The 17,520-nt window shown below is 43.4% G+C and overlaps 3 protein-coding genes across 10 annotated transcripts in view; 1 reads left to right on the plus strand and 2 right to left on the minus strand.

Annotated features, from left to right (window-relative positions):
• The window catches only part of PGM3 (phosphoglucomutase 3), a 14,236-nt gene extending 7,665 nt beyond the window's left edge, over nt 1–6,571 (minus strand). The window contains exons 1-7 of the mRNA XM_080998283.1: nt 6,366–6,571; nt 5,218–5,402; nt 4,380–4,447; nt 4,026–4,159; nt 2,726–2,921; nt 1,156–1,313; nt 542–625 (exon numbers count right to left, since the gene is read on the minus strand). Coding sequence (XP_080854409.1) covers nt 542–625; nt 1,156–1,313; nt 2,726–2,921; nt 4,026–4,159; nt 4,380–4,447; nt 5,218–5,402; nt 6,366–6,569 — 1,029 coding nt within the window. The 5' untranslated portion in view covers nt 6,570–6,571. The remainder of the gene's footprint in view (nt 1–541; nt 626–1,155; nt 1,314–2,725; nt 2,922–4,025; nt 4,160–4,379; nt 4,448–5,217; nt 5,403–6,365) is intronic.
• Nucleotides 6,572–8,598: 2,027 nt separating this feature from the next.
• On the plus strand, nt 8,599–14,527 carry RWDD2A (RWD domain containing 2A). 7 transcript variants are annotated; one of them, XM_080998742.1, is made up of 4 exons: nt 9,489–9,507; nt 13,006–13,230; nt 13,755–14,376; nt 14,473–14,527. In XM_080998742.1, exons 2-4 carry the CDS (start codon nt 13,030–13,032, stop codon nt 14,508–14,510), a joined length of 861 nt encoding a protein of 286 aa, XP_080854868.1. In that variant the 5' UTR covers nt 9,489–9,507; nt 13,006–13,029; the 3' UTR covers nt 14,511–14,527. The 7 variants fall into 7 exon arrangements, with proteins under 7 accessions (XP_080854870.1, XP_080854873.1, XP_080854868.1 ...); XM_080998744.1 differs by lacking the exon at nt 9,489–9,507 and adding an exon at nt 8,599–9,159 and having other exon boundaries at nt 13,755–14,527; XM_080998747.1 differs by lacking the exon at nt 9,489–9,507 and adding an exon at nt 8,599–9,033 and having other exon boundaries at nt 13,755–14,527.
• Nucleotides 14,528–15,213: 686 nt separating this feature from the next.
• Nucleotides 15,214–17,520, minus strand: part of ME1 (malic enzyme 1) — a 117,948-nt gene continuing 115,641 nt past the window's right edge. For both annotated transcript variants that reach the window (XM_080998727.1, XM_080998728.1), the window contains exon 14: nt 15,214–16,204. In XM_080998727.1, coding sequence (XP_080854853.1) covers nt 16,037–16,204 — 168 coding nt within the window. In that variant the 3' untranslated portion in view covers nt 15,214–16,036. The remainder of the gene's footprint in view (nt 16,205–17,520) is intronic.

Below are 17,520 nucleotides of genomic sequence, written 5' to 3' on the forward strand. Positions count from 1 at the left end.
ATCAAAACTAAAACCCACACGCCTGACCAAAAAATTGGTGGGAATGCTACTTTGAAAAATGTTATACACAACAGTAACCAGGTAATTTTAAACTTCAGACTTACTGGTCTAATGGCTTCATAATTTGTAATGTGTACTATGTCATTTATTTCAAAATAGGGTAAGCCAGCCCTGCTGCATTTAGGGGCCCTCCTGTTCATTCTGCAGAGGGGCCCTGGACCTCTGCCCTGAACTCCAACCCTGATGGCACCACTGGCTATGCAGAGGGCCAGCTATTTCAAAAAAACTAATCTCCATGGATTCTTAATATGAGGGCCAGAATAAATTATTATTTTAATTACTGTTTTGGAGAAAAAGGTTGAACTCTGTAACATCTCCTCCTCTAGGTAAAGGCAATTGCACACAAGTCTTGGTTACTAAAAGATTATCTTGAGCTGTTGTTTTTTCCCACGGAACCATGTGTAATTAGGCCTGGACGGTTTTTACATTATTTTTAAGCACAGATGTTAGATGGCAGGGCATACAAGCATTGAATTAGTACCTTCATGGTTTCTTCCAAATAACGTGTAGAGCTCCCATTGGCATAGGCTGTTTGTATGACTGCAAATGATAAGGTCTGCCCAGCCTGAAGGAAGAGAAGCATGCTATTTGCATAATCAGATCTTCATGAAAACACCGTATGAAACCATTATTATTATTATTTAAAAATCTCTGCCTTGGATGTTCATAAATTCCAGTTGGCAAAGACATGTTAACATTTCACATTGGGATAGGAAGTGCTCTTCACAAACTTTCAGAACTCACACACTTAAAAACAGGGCAAGCATGCTATTGGTGAAAGTCAAGAGTACACTTGATATCCCAGCCCAAAACTGATGATGGCAAGTATTCCAAAAATACCTTCTACTTAAAGACAATTGCCTTTAAAAACCACTATGTTAAATAGCTGCAATTACTTTTATTTTTTCCTGATCTAATTTCATTTAAAAAACCCAAACTGTTCCAAAAAAGGGAGTGGGAATGAGCCAAAGAACTGCTCGGTGAATTATTTGCATTATTGAAACTATCATACACTGTTAAAAGTTCCAGCTAATTATGTTTTCAACTGTTAATTTCCTCAATTTAACCATGCAGCAAGTGAAAGAATTCCATTACCTTGACCAGAAGTTCCTTAAGAAAAGTGCTGATTACAGTTGCTATTTTATCTCCATCAAGAAGATGAAAATGGCCAGCAGGGTCATTATAGTAGTAAACAATTCGGTCAGCATCACCATCGAATGAGCAGCATCTCTCACCAGGCTTCATTTCCAGTCCTAACAAGCAGAGTAAACAAAGTAAATACAAAAAATAATTGTTCGGCCTCAGGAATACTGGCACTTAAAAAGACAAGGCATTCAGTGTTCTTAATATGTTTCAGAGCAACCTACAGATTAAATAGGATAGCAGAAACAGACAGAAATGAACTACCCATTTTGTTAGGATTTCCTCACAGTACCATGTGCCAATCTAGTTTCCCACTTGTTCTTTAAAATCTTTTATTTATAAAAGAGCCAAAGTGCTAATGATATGGACTGAGTCTGTGAGCAGTGTCCCTAAGCTGAGTATGGTTATAGGCACAGACATTAAGGCTCCCCACCCCCAAGGGTGACGAGAGGGAACAGAGGATAGCTAGAAATAAAACCGGAAGGGAAAAAGACTAATAGTGGAAAGGATTGGACTCCCTAGGCATGCGGATAGTAGCCTGCATCCCGAAGCCTGGGGTGCACTGAGCAGCGCGCCCCGGGCTTCGGGCAGATATTCGCAAGCCTGGGGAGCCCGGTGGGAGTTCCTGCCGGGCTCCCTAGGCTTGCAGATAGCAGCCTGCATCCCGAAGCCTGGGGTGCACTGAGCAGCGCGCCCCGGGCTTCGGGCAGCCTGTGGATAGCAGCCTGTTCTGGGGGCTGGGGTCGGGGGAAGCTCAGGCTTCCCCAGCCCCAGCCCCGCGCCGGGGGGGGGGGGATAATTTTTTTTTCTTTATTCCCCCCCCCCACTAGGTGCGCCCTATAGGGCGAAAAATACAGTATATAAAAATAGATAGAGAAGGGCTCAGCACGAGAAAGTGAAACTTCAAAATATACATTACATTATACATTACAAATGCAGAAGGTGTATCTGCAAAATAGTCTCATCTAGTCTTAGCTAGACAGACAGAATTAGGAAGTGTGTTCCATTATTATTAAAGAACTCATATGCCTTGGTATCCAACTATCTAAGCATATATTAACATCTCCATCACTCAAAGTGAGACAAGCTGAGTTTTGGATAGGTGTCTGCCTGAGAAAACAGGGAAGCAGTTTGATCGTGTCAATAAAGCTGACAAGCTTTCCCAGCTTCATTAATCAATCTCTGGCATGGGTGTCTACTCTGTACTGTTGTAAAATATCTAATTTTCTAGATTGTTTAAACTCTTTTAAATGTATATCATACAACGACCCAAGACAAGTGTGTGGAAGGCAAAAAAATAAATGAATGAGAAACCCTCCTACCTCTCCAAACTTCCAGAGACGATTAGTCCGGGGATTAGCCCAGAGCTGGTTTAAGATTGAACGTATTAGTAGAAAAGAATGATATGATGAGGTGATGTCATCATAGAACTTTAGGGTTCTCTGTTCTAAGTTAATATTGAGACAGACTTAAAAAAACACACGAGAGTGTTATTAGGGAATATACATTTGTCATTACATACCCACAGGAGGCTTCTGATGAACTTTTACAAAATCGGCACCACATTGGTGATTGAGTTCTCCTTTAGTCCCATCATTGCTGAAGTGTATTACGAAGCAGCTTGGAAGATAGCGTTCCATTTCTTTGAGTTTGAGAGCACCTATGCCATTTGCACAATCTACCTTCAGGCAAATGTGGCCATCCCTTTGGCTAGTAGCCTGCAGGCAAGAAAGCAAAGAAAGGGTCCTTTAACAGTTGTCTCTGAACTCCTACCACCTGCTCATATGCAACACTGACTGTGCTCTGGAGCAGACAGCCAAAACAAAGTAAACACAAATGAAAAGAAAATCAGGACTCAAATTGGTGTTTGAATGTGTAGATTCTGGAACAACTTCCTCTCTATTTCAACCAGTGACAACTAGAGCCCATTGGGACTGGTAGGGCTGAAGGGAGAGTGATCCAGCAGTAGGTGGCAAATAGAGTTAGCTAATTTGTTTTGTCCCTATCCTCCTCCCTGCTCTGTTCTACACAGGTGACAGTGAGATTAAGGAGGAGGAAACTCACAGGTAGTACCATCTGCTGGATTGACTGTAGGCAGAGGCTGAGGGTACACAGAAGGTGGTGCAGCAGTGCCGCCCCCCCCCCCCCATTTGTTCTACTGGACCAGCCTCCAATGATTTCAATGTTTCATCTTTATCAGGAGCAAAACACATTTTGCTCTGCCCTATTACAATGATGGCAGCAATATGTAATATCTATTTTTCTACTGCTAGTTTTAGGCTGCCTCTTGTTTTCTTAAAACTTTTGTTGCTACTGCTCATTTCTTTCTGCTAAAGCAAACTATCATATCCTTTAAAGTTATAAACCTGTTCAGTTGTCTACATGAATGAAATGCTAAAAGCTCAACCTTAATCATGGTTACTGTTAAAAAAAGTCCCACTGTTTTCCATAGGGTTTACATCCCAATTTTCCTCATAAAGCCAATACCATTTTGAATAATTTATATACAAAATCACAGTTGATCACCTTTAACTTCTATAGCATTAAAAGCTTGCTTAAATCAAAATATTATCCTAAAAGAAAGAAAGGTCCAGCAACAGCAAACTGTTCTAGGGCAAGCATTTAAAGAACTTAAGCCAACACTATAAAGGCCCTGCTCTTTGTCCACAGCAACGTAACAGCATAGAGTTGACACTCAAATGAAGAGCCTGTTGCCATTCTTCATAGGAAGTTCATATGGGCAGGGGGGGGGGGGGTCTTAGGACTATTACATTAAGTATATTCAAGAATGCAAGCCAAGACTTGAAAAACAGCTCTTTCACCTGCATTGTAAGCTCCACAAAAGCCTTGGAGAGTTTCTGGTAGTAACCTTCCACGGTTGCAGTCCCATAACTCCCATGAGTGTTTCGACAGCAGACCATGTAGTGTAGTTGTGGTGTTGTTACCAAGCCATAATCTAGTTTAAAGCATACACACCGGTCAAGGATTGACACTATTAAGCTTCAGGGACATATTTCACAGTACCTTATTACATTTGCTCAAGTAAAGGTGCAGAAAAGAGAGATTTTTTAAAAACGCTTTAAATGAAATACGTCATCACTGATTTGTTTCCTATCAACCACTATGGATCTAAGGGGAACATCATCAATCCTTAAATAAGCAAGCACAGGGCATACCTTGGTATTGACCTCCAAGAGCAGACACGCCATCAATCACTGATTGTGAAAGCTTCTTACTGCTAGATCTGGATGCAAGACACAGGAATAAGGTTACTTTTGTTGAAATGCTATCCAAGCACACCAGTTTACCCCAATTCATTTTTGACACATGAATACAGACAAACAATATCAACATGCAGGACACAAGTGAGATCTACGTCTCTAGAGGGAATAAATCACAACAGCCAAAGAGATAGGGATGTGATAGGACATACTCGGAACTTTCCTAGCAACTTAAAAATATTTGCCTTATGCTATATTTGTTAATTATATTTCTTTAGGACATTTATATTGCACTTTCCTTCCACCACAGAACTCCTTACACAGGTCTCCTATCCAAACCATGACCGGCCCAAATCTGCTTGGCTTCAGCAAGGTGGCTGCATTATCCAATAGAAATGTTTAAAATGTTGTATGGGGGAACATCCATGGAAAGACCGACAGGCATCATTAGATTGGAGGTGCACAAGACAGGGACTTTTCTACAACTGCTCTACGTTTGTGGAATTCCCTCCCTTAGCGACCTCTACTTTATTGGCCTTTAAACAAACCCTGAAAACATTTTTCTTTCCAACTGTTATTTAACAGCTGATGTTTTAGTGCAGTATATTTTAATATCTTATATATTTTAATTATATATTTATTTTAATATCTTAGCTTTATATTGTGGTTTAATTCATATATTGGCCTTGAAAAAGTTTTGCCCTGATACCTACATTTTTGAAAAAATATACAGGAAGAATTAATGTGTATATTACCTAGTCACTCCCAAGATGTCTATCAGGTTTATTTTTACCTGGTGTCTCTGCCAATAACAATGAAGGCCTCCTGCTGAAGGTCTACAGCTTCCTTCTGGCAGATGTCAGTCAGCACTCCCTGCAATTCATGTTCTTCTGCATTGGCCAAGTGTGTGGCGTGCTCTTCCCAGATAGGTGCCAACATTTCACCCAATGGGTCAATCAACTTCACACCATTGTCTTCCTTGGAAAAAGACAAGACATCAATGTAAAAGCTTCTTTAAACATAGGCAATCTTGACTTAGGAAAAGAGCAATCAGCCTAAATGATCCTTTTAGTTCTACAGTTCTAAAAGAATACAGTGGAATCTCGACTTACGTACGGCTATACTTACATACAATTCCAGTTACGACCTTCAGTAGGTGCTTTGACTTATGAACTTTCCTCTAGCTACGAACAGAGGCCTTACCAGCAGCCTGGAGCTCGCCTTGCCGGCAGCCCTGAACAGCACTGGGGCATCCACCGCCAGGGAGAGACCTCCAGTTTGCCGGAGCTCACCCCACTGGCTGCGGAGCAGTGCTGAGGCCTCTGCTGCCGGGGAGAGGGCCCCCATCCCACCCATGAAGCTGTGGAAGAGGTGCAGCCTGCAAGAGGCACAGCAGGGCGCACTGCAGCCCCAAATCCTGCCAAGGAACTAACCTGAGGAAGTCCAGAGAAGAACCTGGCCTGGCAAGAAAAAAAAGTGACCCTGGCCGAAGTGAATCAGCTCTTTACTGACCCTTGCCCCACCCCCAGCTTGTAGTCAGGTAAGCCCGCCCACCCTCAGTGCACGTAAGAGAAAAAAAAGTTAAATTTTTTCATCTACAATACTGTCTTATTTATTTTATAGTACAGTACATTGATTATTGCCTTCATTTTATGGATCTATGGTCTCGTTAGACAGTAAGATCCGTGTTAAATTGCTGTTTAGGGGGTGTTTTTCATCATCTAGAACGGATCAATTCACTTTTCCATTACTTTCTATGGAAAAGTGCACCTCTATTTATGTACGTTTCTAGTTATGACCAGACCTCCGGAACGGATTATGGTTGTAAGTAGAGATTCCACTATATTGATAATGGTTAAGTCACAGCACCCGTACAGCACCCCCCCCCATTAATCTGTAGCTCAATTTCTTTTTTCCTATCTGAAATACTCATTCACTTACTTCAGGGTTGTGAGAGGCTGTAACCATAACACCAATGGTGGATTTTTTCTGCTTGGATCTCAATACGGCCAGCAAGCCCATGCAAAACATTGTGTGATCAAGGTCCTCTGCCTTGGTACGGAAACCAGCTGTTCCATACTGAAGGGTAAGTCCTGGAGGTTTGGCATGGAGCTTTGAGTACTTTGCAACTGCTTCAAAATCCATCTCTGTAAGAGGCAGAATAAATTGATACAGCTATGATTAATATTACAGGTAACCATATTGTGACAGCAATACCAAAACCAGGAGGATGGGGAGATAATAGGATTTAACTTACACCAGAATAAGTTATGTGAGATGAGGAAGTTTAAAAACAGAGAGAGGGCGTGTGTGCACAGAAGTACAATTACTTGCTTATACCAGTGATGTCTTCCAGATGAAGGCAGCCCTGTATCAGGAAGTTTTAATGTTTGACATTTGATTATGTTTTTATATTTTGCTGGAAACTGCCCAGAGTGTCTACAGAAACCCAGCCAGATGGGCAAAGTATAAATAATAAAATTATTATTACTATGATGGTGATGATAATGAAATCCAACTCCCATCAGTCCCAGTCAACATGGCTAATGGTCAGGATTGATGGAAGTGATAGCACAACAGCATCAGGTTGTTGGGAAAGATGGAGGGCACAAGGAGAAGGGGACGACAGAGGAAGAGATGGTTGGACAGTGTTCTTGAAGCTACCAGCATAAGTTTGACCAAACTGCGGGAGGCAGTGGAAGACAGGAGTGTCTGGCGTGCTCTGGTCCATGGGATCACAAAGAGTTGGACACGACTAAACAACAACAACTCCTGGCTTGCACAACAACTCCTGGCTTGCACATAGACTAGCACACTGAATTAACTATCCCACTATCTCAGACTAACCAGTCCAAAGTATCAGGAGTTGGAAGAAATTGGTTACAAGACAGAGTTAACTTTCTGTTTTCACACTCCTAAATGCAACATCAACAGCATCTGTATTCTAACACTGATTATTTCAGAGTGATTAGTTGTAGTTGTGGTGATATTGGAGGTACCTTTGCTTTAACTGTAGGTTTACTTTGTATTTTACAGTATTGCAATTTCTTATCACGAACACCAAGGGATGTACAGTGGTGCCTCACAAGACGAAATTAATCCGTTCCGCGAGAGTCTTCGTCTAGCGGTTTTTTCGTCTTGCGAAGCAACCCTATTAGCGGCTTAACGGATTAGCGCTATTAGCGGTTTAGCGGCTATTAAAGGCTTATCGGCTTATCGGATTAGCTGCTAAAAGGCTATTAAAGGCTTAGCGGCTTAGAAAAAGGGGGGGGGCGAAAAAAAATCTCAAGACTCGCAAGACATTTCGTCTTGCGAAGCAAGCCCATAGGGAAATTCGTCCTGCGAAGCAACTCAAAAACGGAAAACCCTTTCGTCTAGCGGGTTTTCCGTCTTGCGAGGCATTCGTCTTGCGGGGCACCACTGTATTTGCATGGAATGCAATATGCATCTACCTTAAGCAATGGAAGAGTGTGTAGAAAGGGTAGTTGGCCCACCTGGAGGAATTAAACAAGCTAGCTTTAAAAAGCCTATGACTCTAGTAGTCATGATGACCATCTAGCTGGTACATCCCGACAAAACCAACCTTGCTTCCATTGTGCCCCACCCACCTATGTCCAAGTAAGCAGCAGTGACACCAGAGGGTGGCTTTGAACTTCAATCCTACACCACTAGTCCCCCCCCCCCAACTAAACAAGAAACCTCAAAAACTGCAACCTTTCCTCAGAGAGTTGTTGTTCCTGCCCCTTGATAATTTTGAAAGCCCTTTCCTTAACCCTTTCCAGGACTATGGTATCATTTATTTTTTTTGAGATGTGGTACACAGTATTTCAAGTACTGTCACACTATAGACTTTTATAATGATCTCTAATATGGAATTCTCCTTTTTTCATACCTCCTGCACGCTGCGGGGGCTTCACACTTGCAAGCCCAACAACTCCTTCCTGGTCGGTCACTGCCAGCTCAGAAAACCTAGCAAATATACTTACCCCAAAGTGCATTACTTAACTCTTGCTTAGGCTAAACGGCATCTACCGTTTTAACGCCCACTCACCCAGTTTGGGCACACACCTTTCTTTTTACCGCCTTGAACAAGCCCAAACAAACGAAGCCACCCCACTTACCGACCTGCAACGCCCTGGAGGAGTTCTGCGAGCGGACGTGGCTGTTCCTCGGAAGCATCCAACTCGCCCTTCCGGGAAGCTCCGAAGCAGCCTCGCTCGCCGGCTGCGCCTATCGCATTCGCCGGCAGCCGCAGGGGCGGGGCTTCGGGCGTCTCCGCCTCCCATTGGGCCGAGCGAAGCGAGCGCTGAGCGGGGTGGAGCCGCTTCCACCCGCGCAGCCTCGACGCGTAACTCGGGCTCCTTGGACTCGTGGCATTCAAGCGGGGCTTCCTCTCTCCTCAGCTGAGCGTGGCAAGAATCTCTTCTCCCGGGCTTGGCTGGATCCGCCTTGGCAGACGCGCAACTGCACCGCGCAGGGCTAGAAAGCGGGTTGCGCGCGGCGCCATAAGGACAGCGAGAGCAGCCCCGCTGGATTAGGCCTGTGGGAAGCGCGCAAGCAGGATTGGAGCCCAAGGGCCCTCTCCCCTCCCGCGGTTTCCAGCCGGCAGGTGGGCCTTTGGCAGGAGAGAGAGAGAGAGAGAGCGCGACCGCCTGCTGCCGCCCTGCCAGGCCCACCCGCCCGCGAGCTTCGGTCGGGGCAGCCTTGGCCAGTCCTTTAGCGGGCTTCCTCAGAAGTAAGGCTGTGCTCGGGGTGGGCCTACTCGTCCCCTCTAGGAAAGCGGCAAGCCTGGCTTTTAAAACGAACAGGCCCGGCTTCCCAGTGAGCTCAGGGTGAAAAAATAAAATGAAACAGTAACGTATCTTAACCGCAGGCTACACGGTTCTTACAGAATTTGAATTCGAACCTCCCTCCGCTGCGCCTGCCACTGAGGCTCCCTTCGCGCGCGCGAAGCCCAAGCCCTCCTTTAGCGACGCGCATGCCCAGGAAGGTCGCCAGCCCTTGGCCTCCTGGGGCTGCTCAGGTGTTTCCACGCGCGCGAGAGGGGGGGCGTGGTAGTTCGCACGCGCGGGCCTCCCAAGAGGTACGTTGGTTCGGAGGGTGCCCGCCGCGAGACGCTGCGCTCCCTTTGCCTCTGAAGGAACGAGCCAATCACTCGCTTCGTCCCTAAGAGCGTGGGCTGATTGGCCTCGCTCCCGGTGTTGAGGGATCTGGCGGCCGGTTCCTTTCGATGGGCTTCGCAACGTCCTCCGCCGCGTGCTTATTGGAGGGAGGGGGCGGAGCCATTTTAATTCCGCACCAACGGCTGTAAGGGCGGGTAATGGCCGCTGGAGGATTTGCCGATGCCTCCCGCTCTCAGATGCCGCTGGTGGAGCCTCTTGCCTGGCTTCAGCAATTATTATTATCCCACGTCCTCCACGGCAAGGGCTCTCAAGAGAGGGCAGCCTGCTGCTTAGCAGTTTTGGGACTGCGCCGAGTGTGCACCACGTGATTTCTCCGCATTGGAACCTTGTTCACACGTGAGGCTGAACGTTCCAAGCTGTGCGTACACGTTTCTGTCTGAAAGTGTGCCCTTGATCGGTACAGTTCCACTGTTGCGCATAAAGGTATCCAGTTGGTGTGAGTTGAATGTTATATTTTAATAACTACAAGTGTACACCTGAACTGTTTATGTATGCAGTTGTACGGATTGTATACATGTTGGATCTAAGGTGAAGGGGCGGAGTACTCTAACTGGACACGGTATAGATTAGTAACCCTGCATATACTGTGAGGTCTAAAAGAGAGGTGAATACATTGTATTGTACTTCTTGAGACATTTGGTTGTTCACCAGCAGAGAGAATTTTCATTAGCTCAGGGATAGGTAACCTGGGGCCTTCCAGTTGTTGCAGAACTAAACATCTGTTGTTGCTGACCATGGCTAGGTTGACTAGGGCTGATGAGCCTTGGTCCAACAACACCTCAAAGGCTACATACTCCCATTCCTAAATTAGATGGACTTTTGATCTGACCCAGAAGGGCAAATCTTACATTTTTAAATTGCAACTGGAACTGCCACATAAAAACAGAAAGATCATACAGCTGGGGTAGGGGGAATTGCTGACAAAAGCAAGTGGTACATTGGTTTTCATCTGCTATTGTTTGGTCTCGCCTACCTTCTACAGAACATCTGCCTACTATGTGATGAGGTGATTGCATCACAAGTCACTGGGTGGGATTTGCAAGTTAAAGTGAAGGGTCACTATCATAGCCACATATGATAGCCTGACAAAACTGAGTCAAACCTGCCTAGAGAGCGCACTAGTTAAGCCTCTATGGAACATTCATTGTTTGTATTGGACTCTCAGAACAAATGTGAGCAGCTTACAATACATTACAGAGGAGTTAAGGTAAACCCATCGGTTGACTTCTCTGGTTTGGGGAGTCCACCTTGAAAGTGGTATTTGAGGCATATGTTGCTCAAATGTGGATGGTAATATCTTCTAACCAGTGTTCAAAATTTTCCAGGTGCCTATTGTACCTGACTATCAGCAGTTTGCAACCAAGTGAAGATGCCTGGGTGCCAGGATGCCACCTGACATCTTCACCATTTGGAGATACATGTCTTGGAATCATTGAATCAGTTAGATTTTATCTGCACAATCAGAATTAATTTCAGGAACCAAAATGCTTTTTCTGTGCAGCCTGAGCAAGAGCAGTGATCAACGTTGTAGTTAACTGTTAAAGCTTGTCTTCACTTACCCCACCACCCTGCTCACGGTTGTGAAGAATATCCTTATGTTATGAATGGTCCATGTCACCATTGAGAAAAAGAGGTAGTAATAGGCCAATACAGTGGTGCCCCGCAAGACGAATGCCTTGCAAGACGGAAAACCCGCTAGACGAAAGGGTTTTCCGTTTTGGAGGTGCTTCGCAAAACGAATTTCCTATGTGCTTGCTTCGCAAGACGAAAATGTCTTGCCAGTTCCTGCTGGGTTTTTTTCCTTTTCCCTCCCTTTTTCCCAAGCCGCTAAACCGCTTGTCAGCTGCTGGCTAAGCCGCTTATCAGCTGATCTTTAAGCCGCTTAACAGCTGATGCTAAGCCGCTTATCAGCTGATCGTTAAGCCGCTTATCAGCTCATTGTTAAGCCTCTTATCAGCTGATCGTTAAGCCGCTTATCAGCTGATCTTTAAACCTAAGCCGCTAATACTGTAGCGCTAAGCCGCTAAACCTCTAATGGGCTTGCTTCGCAAGACGAAAAAACCCGCAAGACGAAGAGACTCGCGGAACGGATTCTTTTCGTCTTGCGAGGCACCACTGCATATATGTGGACTGTCCCTGGATCAAGAGACTTTTAAGTTCTCAAAATTCTTAACCTAGCTGAAGGTCGCCATATGAACTAGCCAGATGTTTAACTGATAAGCCATCACAGACAATCCATCATTTGAAAAATAGGACTAGAGCCATCTTGCCCCAAAATAGCAACTAGACATTCCCTTTAGGCGACAGTAACCTTGGTTTAAGGAGCCATTTGGCACCTAGCTTATATATCTGAGTTCCTAACAACACTTTAAACCAAGACGTCTTTAACTAGGCACCAGCTGCTGGAGATAAGCTTACAGCTGCTTTGCTCCTCCCTGGTCCTTTTTGCTTAAAACAAAAGAGCCTAGTGGACCAGGCCATTGGCCCATCTAGTCCAACATCCTGTCTGTTTAGTGAGCAACCAGATGCCTATACAAAGCCCCAAAGGACCTAAGTGTAACACATTCTACTCTAATGATTCCTAGAAAGTGGCATTCAGAAGCACACTGCCAAGGTGTACAGAGCTAAGCCAAGGTTTTGGTTAGTGTGTCATCTGAACTGGGACTCGCTGTTAACCTCCCTCCTCACTAAGCACAATCTCTAGCTTAGGTTTGTTTACTTGGCAGCAAAAATGAACAGGTAGGAGCAAAGTGGCCGCAAGCTCATCTCCAAGAACCTGCACATTCATGAGATCCCAATGTGCCATAGTTTGACTTACCATTTTGTGCAAACCTGGCCAACAACTGTTATTAGCTGCCAGCCAAAGACAATACATTAAGAAGGAAGAGAAAGCAGTAAGAGAACCACTTAAAAGTACAATGTGCTTTCACTGCAAACAGAACGCTCAGGATACTTTGCATGGATATGATTTTCACTGTGGAAACTGGATAGTCATTAATGTTTGTAATTTTATGACCCGTGCAAAATTGAATGCATGAATCAATAATAATATTAGCACTAGGTCTTCAGCTGCTTCCACATCTTGTTGAGATTCTTCATATCCATTGTAATTCACTTCATGTGTTTCTTAATGTTAGAACTGGATGCATTTATGGCCTTGGTTTTATTTGTGCAACTAGTCTCTTTGAACTCCTTGGACCCAAAACCTAAATCTTGTTGAGGATTATAGGCTTCATTGTTATCACAAAGTTAAAGGAGTGTTTCATTTGTTCAAAACTATTTTGTTCCGGTTTGGACGACTTTTATCAATTACTTTACATCTGTATTGTGGGGTGGGTGGGAGAGAATATTAGTAGACATAAGAACAACATTATTTATACGATCTCTCCCACCTGCAGGTGGCTGACTTCACATCTGTAACAATGTCCAGCATAATAAAAGAAAGACTTGAACTTCAAATGGCAGAATTAGAAATGCTTTTTTCGATGTTTCCTGATAAAGGAGAAATAACTCTTCAGGATGAAAATAATTTCCTTAATGCTCAGAAATATCTGAACAATACAAGTGAAAATCTACCACATATAATTGAATATTCAGTTGCCGTTACTATTGATGAACCAAAGGTGAGATCTGTTTTGGGTTGGGATGTTTTTCTTTGCTTTTAAAAAACATAATATTTTACTTAATTATTAAATATTTGTGCATTTCTACCTTCAATAAAGCCAACATGTATTGTATTGAGCCAATATATCAACTTAAGCCAGTGTACTATATTGCATGCCCACAGTTGGAGTTAGCCTCAGCCATTCATGCTTCATTTAGTCACTTCTGTATTAAATTACAATACAGTGGTACCTCTGGTTGCGAACGGGATCCGTTCCGGAGCCCCTTTCGCAACATGAGCAAAACGCACCCCGCGTCTGCACGGGTCACAATTCGCTGCTTCTGTGCATGCGTGTGACGTCATTTTGCGCATCTGCGCATGCGGCGAAACCCAGAAGTAACCCTTTCTGGTACTTCCGGTTTGCTGTGGGACGCAACCTGATGCAAACGTAACGAGGTATGACTGTATTGTGATGTGCTGCATGCAAAGCAGTCACTGAAGACTGGAAAGTTTTGTGAACATATGTTTGCTTTTTAATTTTAGGCAAGAGTAAATTTGCAGGTAGCCCTACCTCATGACTACCCCCAGGTGCCACCACACCTTTTTGCAAGATCAAATGCTGTAGACAGGCAGCAACAACTGCAGCTCAACAAGGATCTCGCTTCTTACATTGCTTCTTTGGAACCAGGAGAACTTTGTGTATGTGCTGCTGTGCAATGGTTGCGAGACAACAGCATAAGCTACTTAGAAAACAGCAAACTCCACTGCGAAAATGTGCCAAGGGAGAGCGTAGTTAAAACGTTATTCAGCCGGATGTGGATTTACAGCCACCACATCTATAGACAAGAACTAAGGAAAAAGATTTTTGATTGTGCAAAGAAATTAAATCTGACTGGTTTCTGCCTAACTGGCAAGCCTGGAATCATTTGTGTGGAAGGTGTCAAAGAAAACTGTGAAGAATTTTGGCACGTTATTAGATATCCCAACTGGAAACACATTTCCTGCAAACATGTCGAGAATAGAGAGACTGATGGAAATGGGGATAACCTACGTCTCTTTCAGACTTTTGAAGATTTACAGTTTCAAGCCCATGGTGACTACGGCCTGAGAAATGACTATCACATGGACCTTGGACAGTTCCTAGAATTCCTCAAGGGTCATCAAAGTGAACATGTATTTCAGATCTTGTTTGGCATTGAAGGCAAATGTTCTGACAACTAACAATAAGCTATGTTTTTAATTTTCTTGTCTCTGTTAATAGAAATGAAATCCATCTATGAATCTGCCACAAGAAAATAAAAGTATGGATGAGTGAATGTGACAAGTAACTTAAGAGGGCACGCACAGAAACTTTGTTTAGTATTTGAACAGTTAGCACATCAGTTTGTAATTTTGTTCAGAGCAAAACTTCTCAAATTGGCTGCAAGAGTAAGGGGGCTTGATTTGTACTGAGCCAGATGAATGCCGCATCTAAGTCCAATCCTGATAGGCATTGTTCCCCACAATCTAAGGTGTCTAGGGAAGGAGTGGGCAATATTTTTGAGGTGAAGGGGGAAATGGTTGAGGGCACTAGCAGTGGCCAGGGCCAAAGTGAGTGGGCACACCTCTTTTTTATGTCCTTCCTTAAGCCATCATCAGTTCCATCCCTTTTCTCACAAACATGCACTCACAGCAATTCATTCACTCCCCATTTCCCTTGTATCGCCATCTCCCCCATTCACACAACTTCCTTTCAGTTTTCCTTCCAAGGTGGGTGGAGGGAAAGAGGCTCCTTTTTTTCCAGCCTAGAAATGAAGGAAAGGAAGCAGTTGGGGCAGGAATTGAGTAATCTGTTTCGCCACTGGTAGCTCACAGTAGATGCCAAGGATGCATTGGGGACAAGGTTGTAGGAGACAGAGGGCTGCACTCAGGTTGTCCATCTGTGCTCTAGCACTTCAAATACAAATAATTTCCAGCGCCATTAACTAAAGTTTGCAGATATTCAAGCTGAGCCACAAAGTAGTAGCAGGTTCACACACAAAAATATTTTTGTTATCTCAGGCCCAAACTGTACAAAGGCTATATATTAGAAGATACATGAGCACCTCTTTTGGATGTTGTACCAGACATTGCATAGTTCACATGCTCATTCACTAAGGCATGAGTAGTTACGCTACGGAACATCCAGTAACCTTCCTGACTGATGCCTCTTTGTCATTGGTTTACCGGATGGCTTCTCTGTTAAGAATGTGCACATGCCTAGCAAACTCCTGACTCAAACTACTTTTCCTTGATTAGGAACATTTGATCTGGCATGAAAAAACTTATAGTTAGAAGTACTTAGCTTTTTATCTTGCTTTTTCTATAGGTGTCACCAGAAAAATATTAAAAGAAATAGCTGAGACGCTTCTAAACTGATCATACTGATGATATATTGCTTTGTCATTTGTTTGCAAAAAAATTTCATCTGAACTTAAGCGCAGAACTGTAATATATGACCATAATTTCATACAGATGTCTAAGTATATGAAAAGTACATTGTAAATGTGCTTCTACAGTACTGCTCTGTAGTAAATTTAGCAGAGCCCCTTCAAAAGAAATATTTAAAAACTGCCTAAATTGATTTTTATTCTCTTAGGCATGTGCTATTTTAGCTTAATTAATTAGCTTAAAGTGAAAGAAGTGTAACAATTCTACCAAAATTTCATGGCTTTAAAAAGTATTCAGTGCTGCTAGAAAAGAAATATATCCTGAGTTCTGACAAATTGTGCTATGATTTGACAAAAGTTGAAAGCTACTAAATATCTGAGTGCTTCCAGTATTGTTGCAGTGCTGCTGTCTTTCTGTTAAAAGTTCCCAGTCTGTATTTTCATGGCTTCTTGGGGCCAGGTGTAAGAGTCTGTCAGAAAGCTTTCATAGTCAGTGCTATAAATCTGGGAGCGGATGAATGCTTCCTTGTCTTCTGGCTCAGGGTGGAAAGTGGCTGTGTTGTTGCTGTAGGCATTCTCTGCAATCTGAGAGAGCAAGACAAATCCCTCATTGTTAGACTTCTGCATTGACCTGAGAGGTAGCGTAGTGTATAATGAAGAAAGTTCAATTTTTGGATATCAAGTATTAGATTCTTATCAGACTGATACCAATGAAGCTATAATCTAGCCATGAAAAGATGAAAATATGCACCCAATTTTCTGGAAGAGATTGGCAAAATATACATCTTGAAATGAATTCTGCTTTAGATTCTTTTTCTTGGTTGGATTGTATTTCACACTTGGAGAAACAACCCCACGTTTGTAACAGAATGCATTCTCAACAGGGAGCTGCTGTTAATTTGGGCTTTCTGATGAGTGTTCACATATGGTAAGTGTTTGAATACATGTTTGCCATGGTCACATGCCTCATTTTCTAGATGAAAAATGGTAATATAATGTGTGAACTGGCTCTTTATAGCCCAGTCCTCACCACCCCCGCCTGTGGACATAACTGGCACTGATTTCCTTGGGACATATTTCTAAGAGAGTATGTTTAAGAGCAGGGGTCAGCAAACCTTTTCAGCAGGGAGCCGGTCCACTGTCCCTCAGACCTTAGGGGGGGCCAGACTATATTTTTGGGGGGGTGGAGGAGAATGAACGAATTTCTATGCCCCACAAATAACCCAGAGATGCATTTTAAATAAAAGCACACCTACTCGTGTAAAAACACCAGGCAGGCCCCACAAATAACCCAGAGATGCATTTTAAATAAAAGGACACATTCTACTCATGTAAAAACACACTGATTCCTGGGCCGTCCACAGGCTGGATTTAGAAGGCGATTGGACCGGATCCAGCTCCCGGGCCTTAGTTTGCCTACCCATGCTTAAGAGTATACCTCATAGTCACTCTAGCAAAAAGATCTCTAATGCACAAGGCACAGGTTTCTTTGTAAACAAGGGGCAAGTTTGGATCCATTGTAAGTACATTTTTAAAAAGTAGAATGGATACTTTCCCCCTACAGCAAGGTATGAAAGCATTCAATTTCTCTGCACCTTGATAAATTTACCAAAACACATTTATTGTAGCCAAAATGATTTCGGAAAACCTAAACATGAGCTGACCTAAGAGAAAATCTTCAATCCTGTCATGCCAGTTCATCAACCCAACATATTCTGCTCTGAAATTTGCTTTCAAAATTAATCAGAACTGCTAAATTTATAGAGAAGGAAATTGCCTCCCATTGGTACAGCGCCAATACTCTAGATCAGAAATACTGATGGGAGTTTGTTGCATACTCATTTCTTTTCCATATACATGTTAATAAGCATTCATTTTCTCACATCTAAGAACATATCCCT

This window comes from Podarcis pityusensis, assembly GCF_964106645.2.
Source record: "Podarcis pityusensis genome assembly, chromosome: 3".
Taxonomy (NCBI): domain Eukaryota; kingdom Metazoa; phylum Chordata; class Lepidosauria; order Squamata; family Lacertidae; genus Podarcis; species Podarcis pityusensis.

Coding starts and splice junctions, on each gene's coding strand:
- RWDD2A (XM_080998743.1), top strand. CDS start 10,740: ATGGAACATTCATTGTTTGTATTGGACTCTCAGAACAAATGTGAGCAG. Junction 10,815..13,005: donor TACATTACAGAGGAGTTAAG/GTAAACCCATCG, acceptor TCCCACCTGCAG/GTGGCTGACTTCACATCTGT. Junction 13,231..13,754: donor TTACTATTGATGAACCAAAG/GTGAGATCTGTT, acceptor TTTTAATTTTAG/GCAAGAGTAAATTTGCAGGT.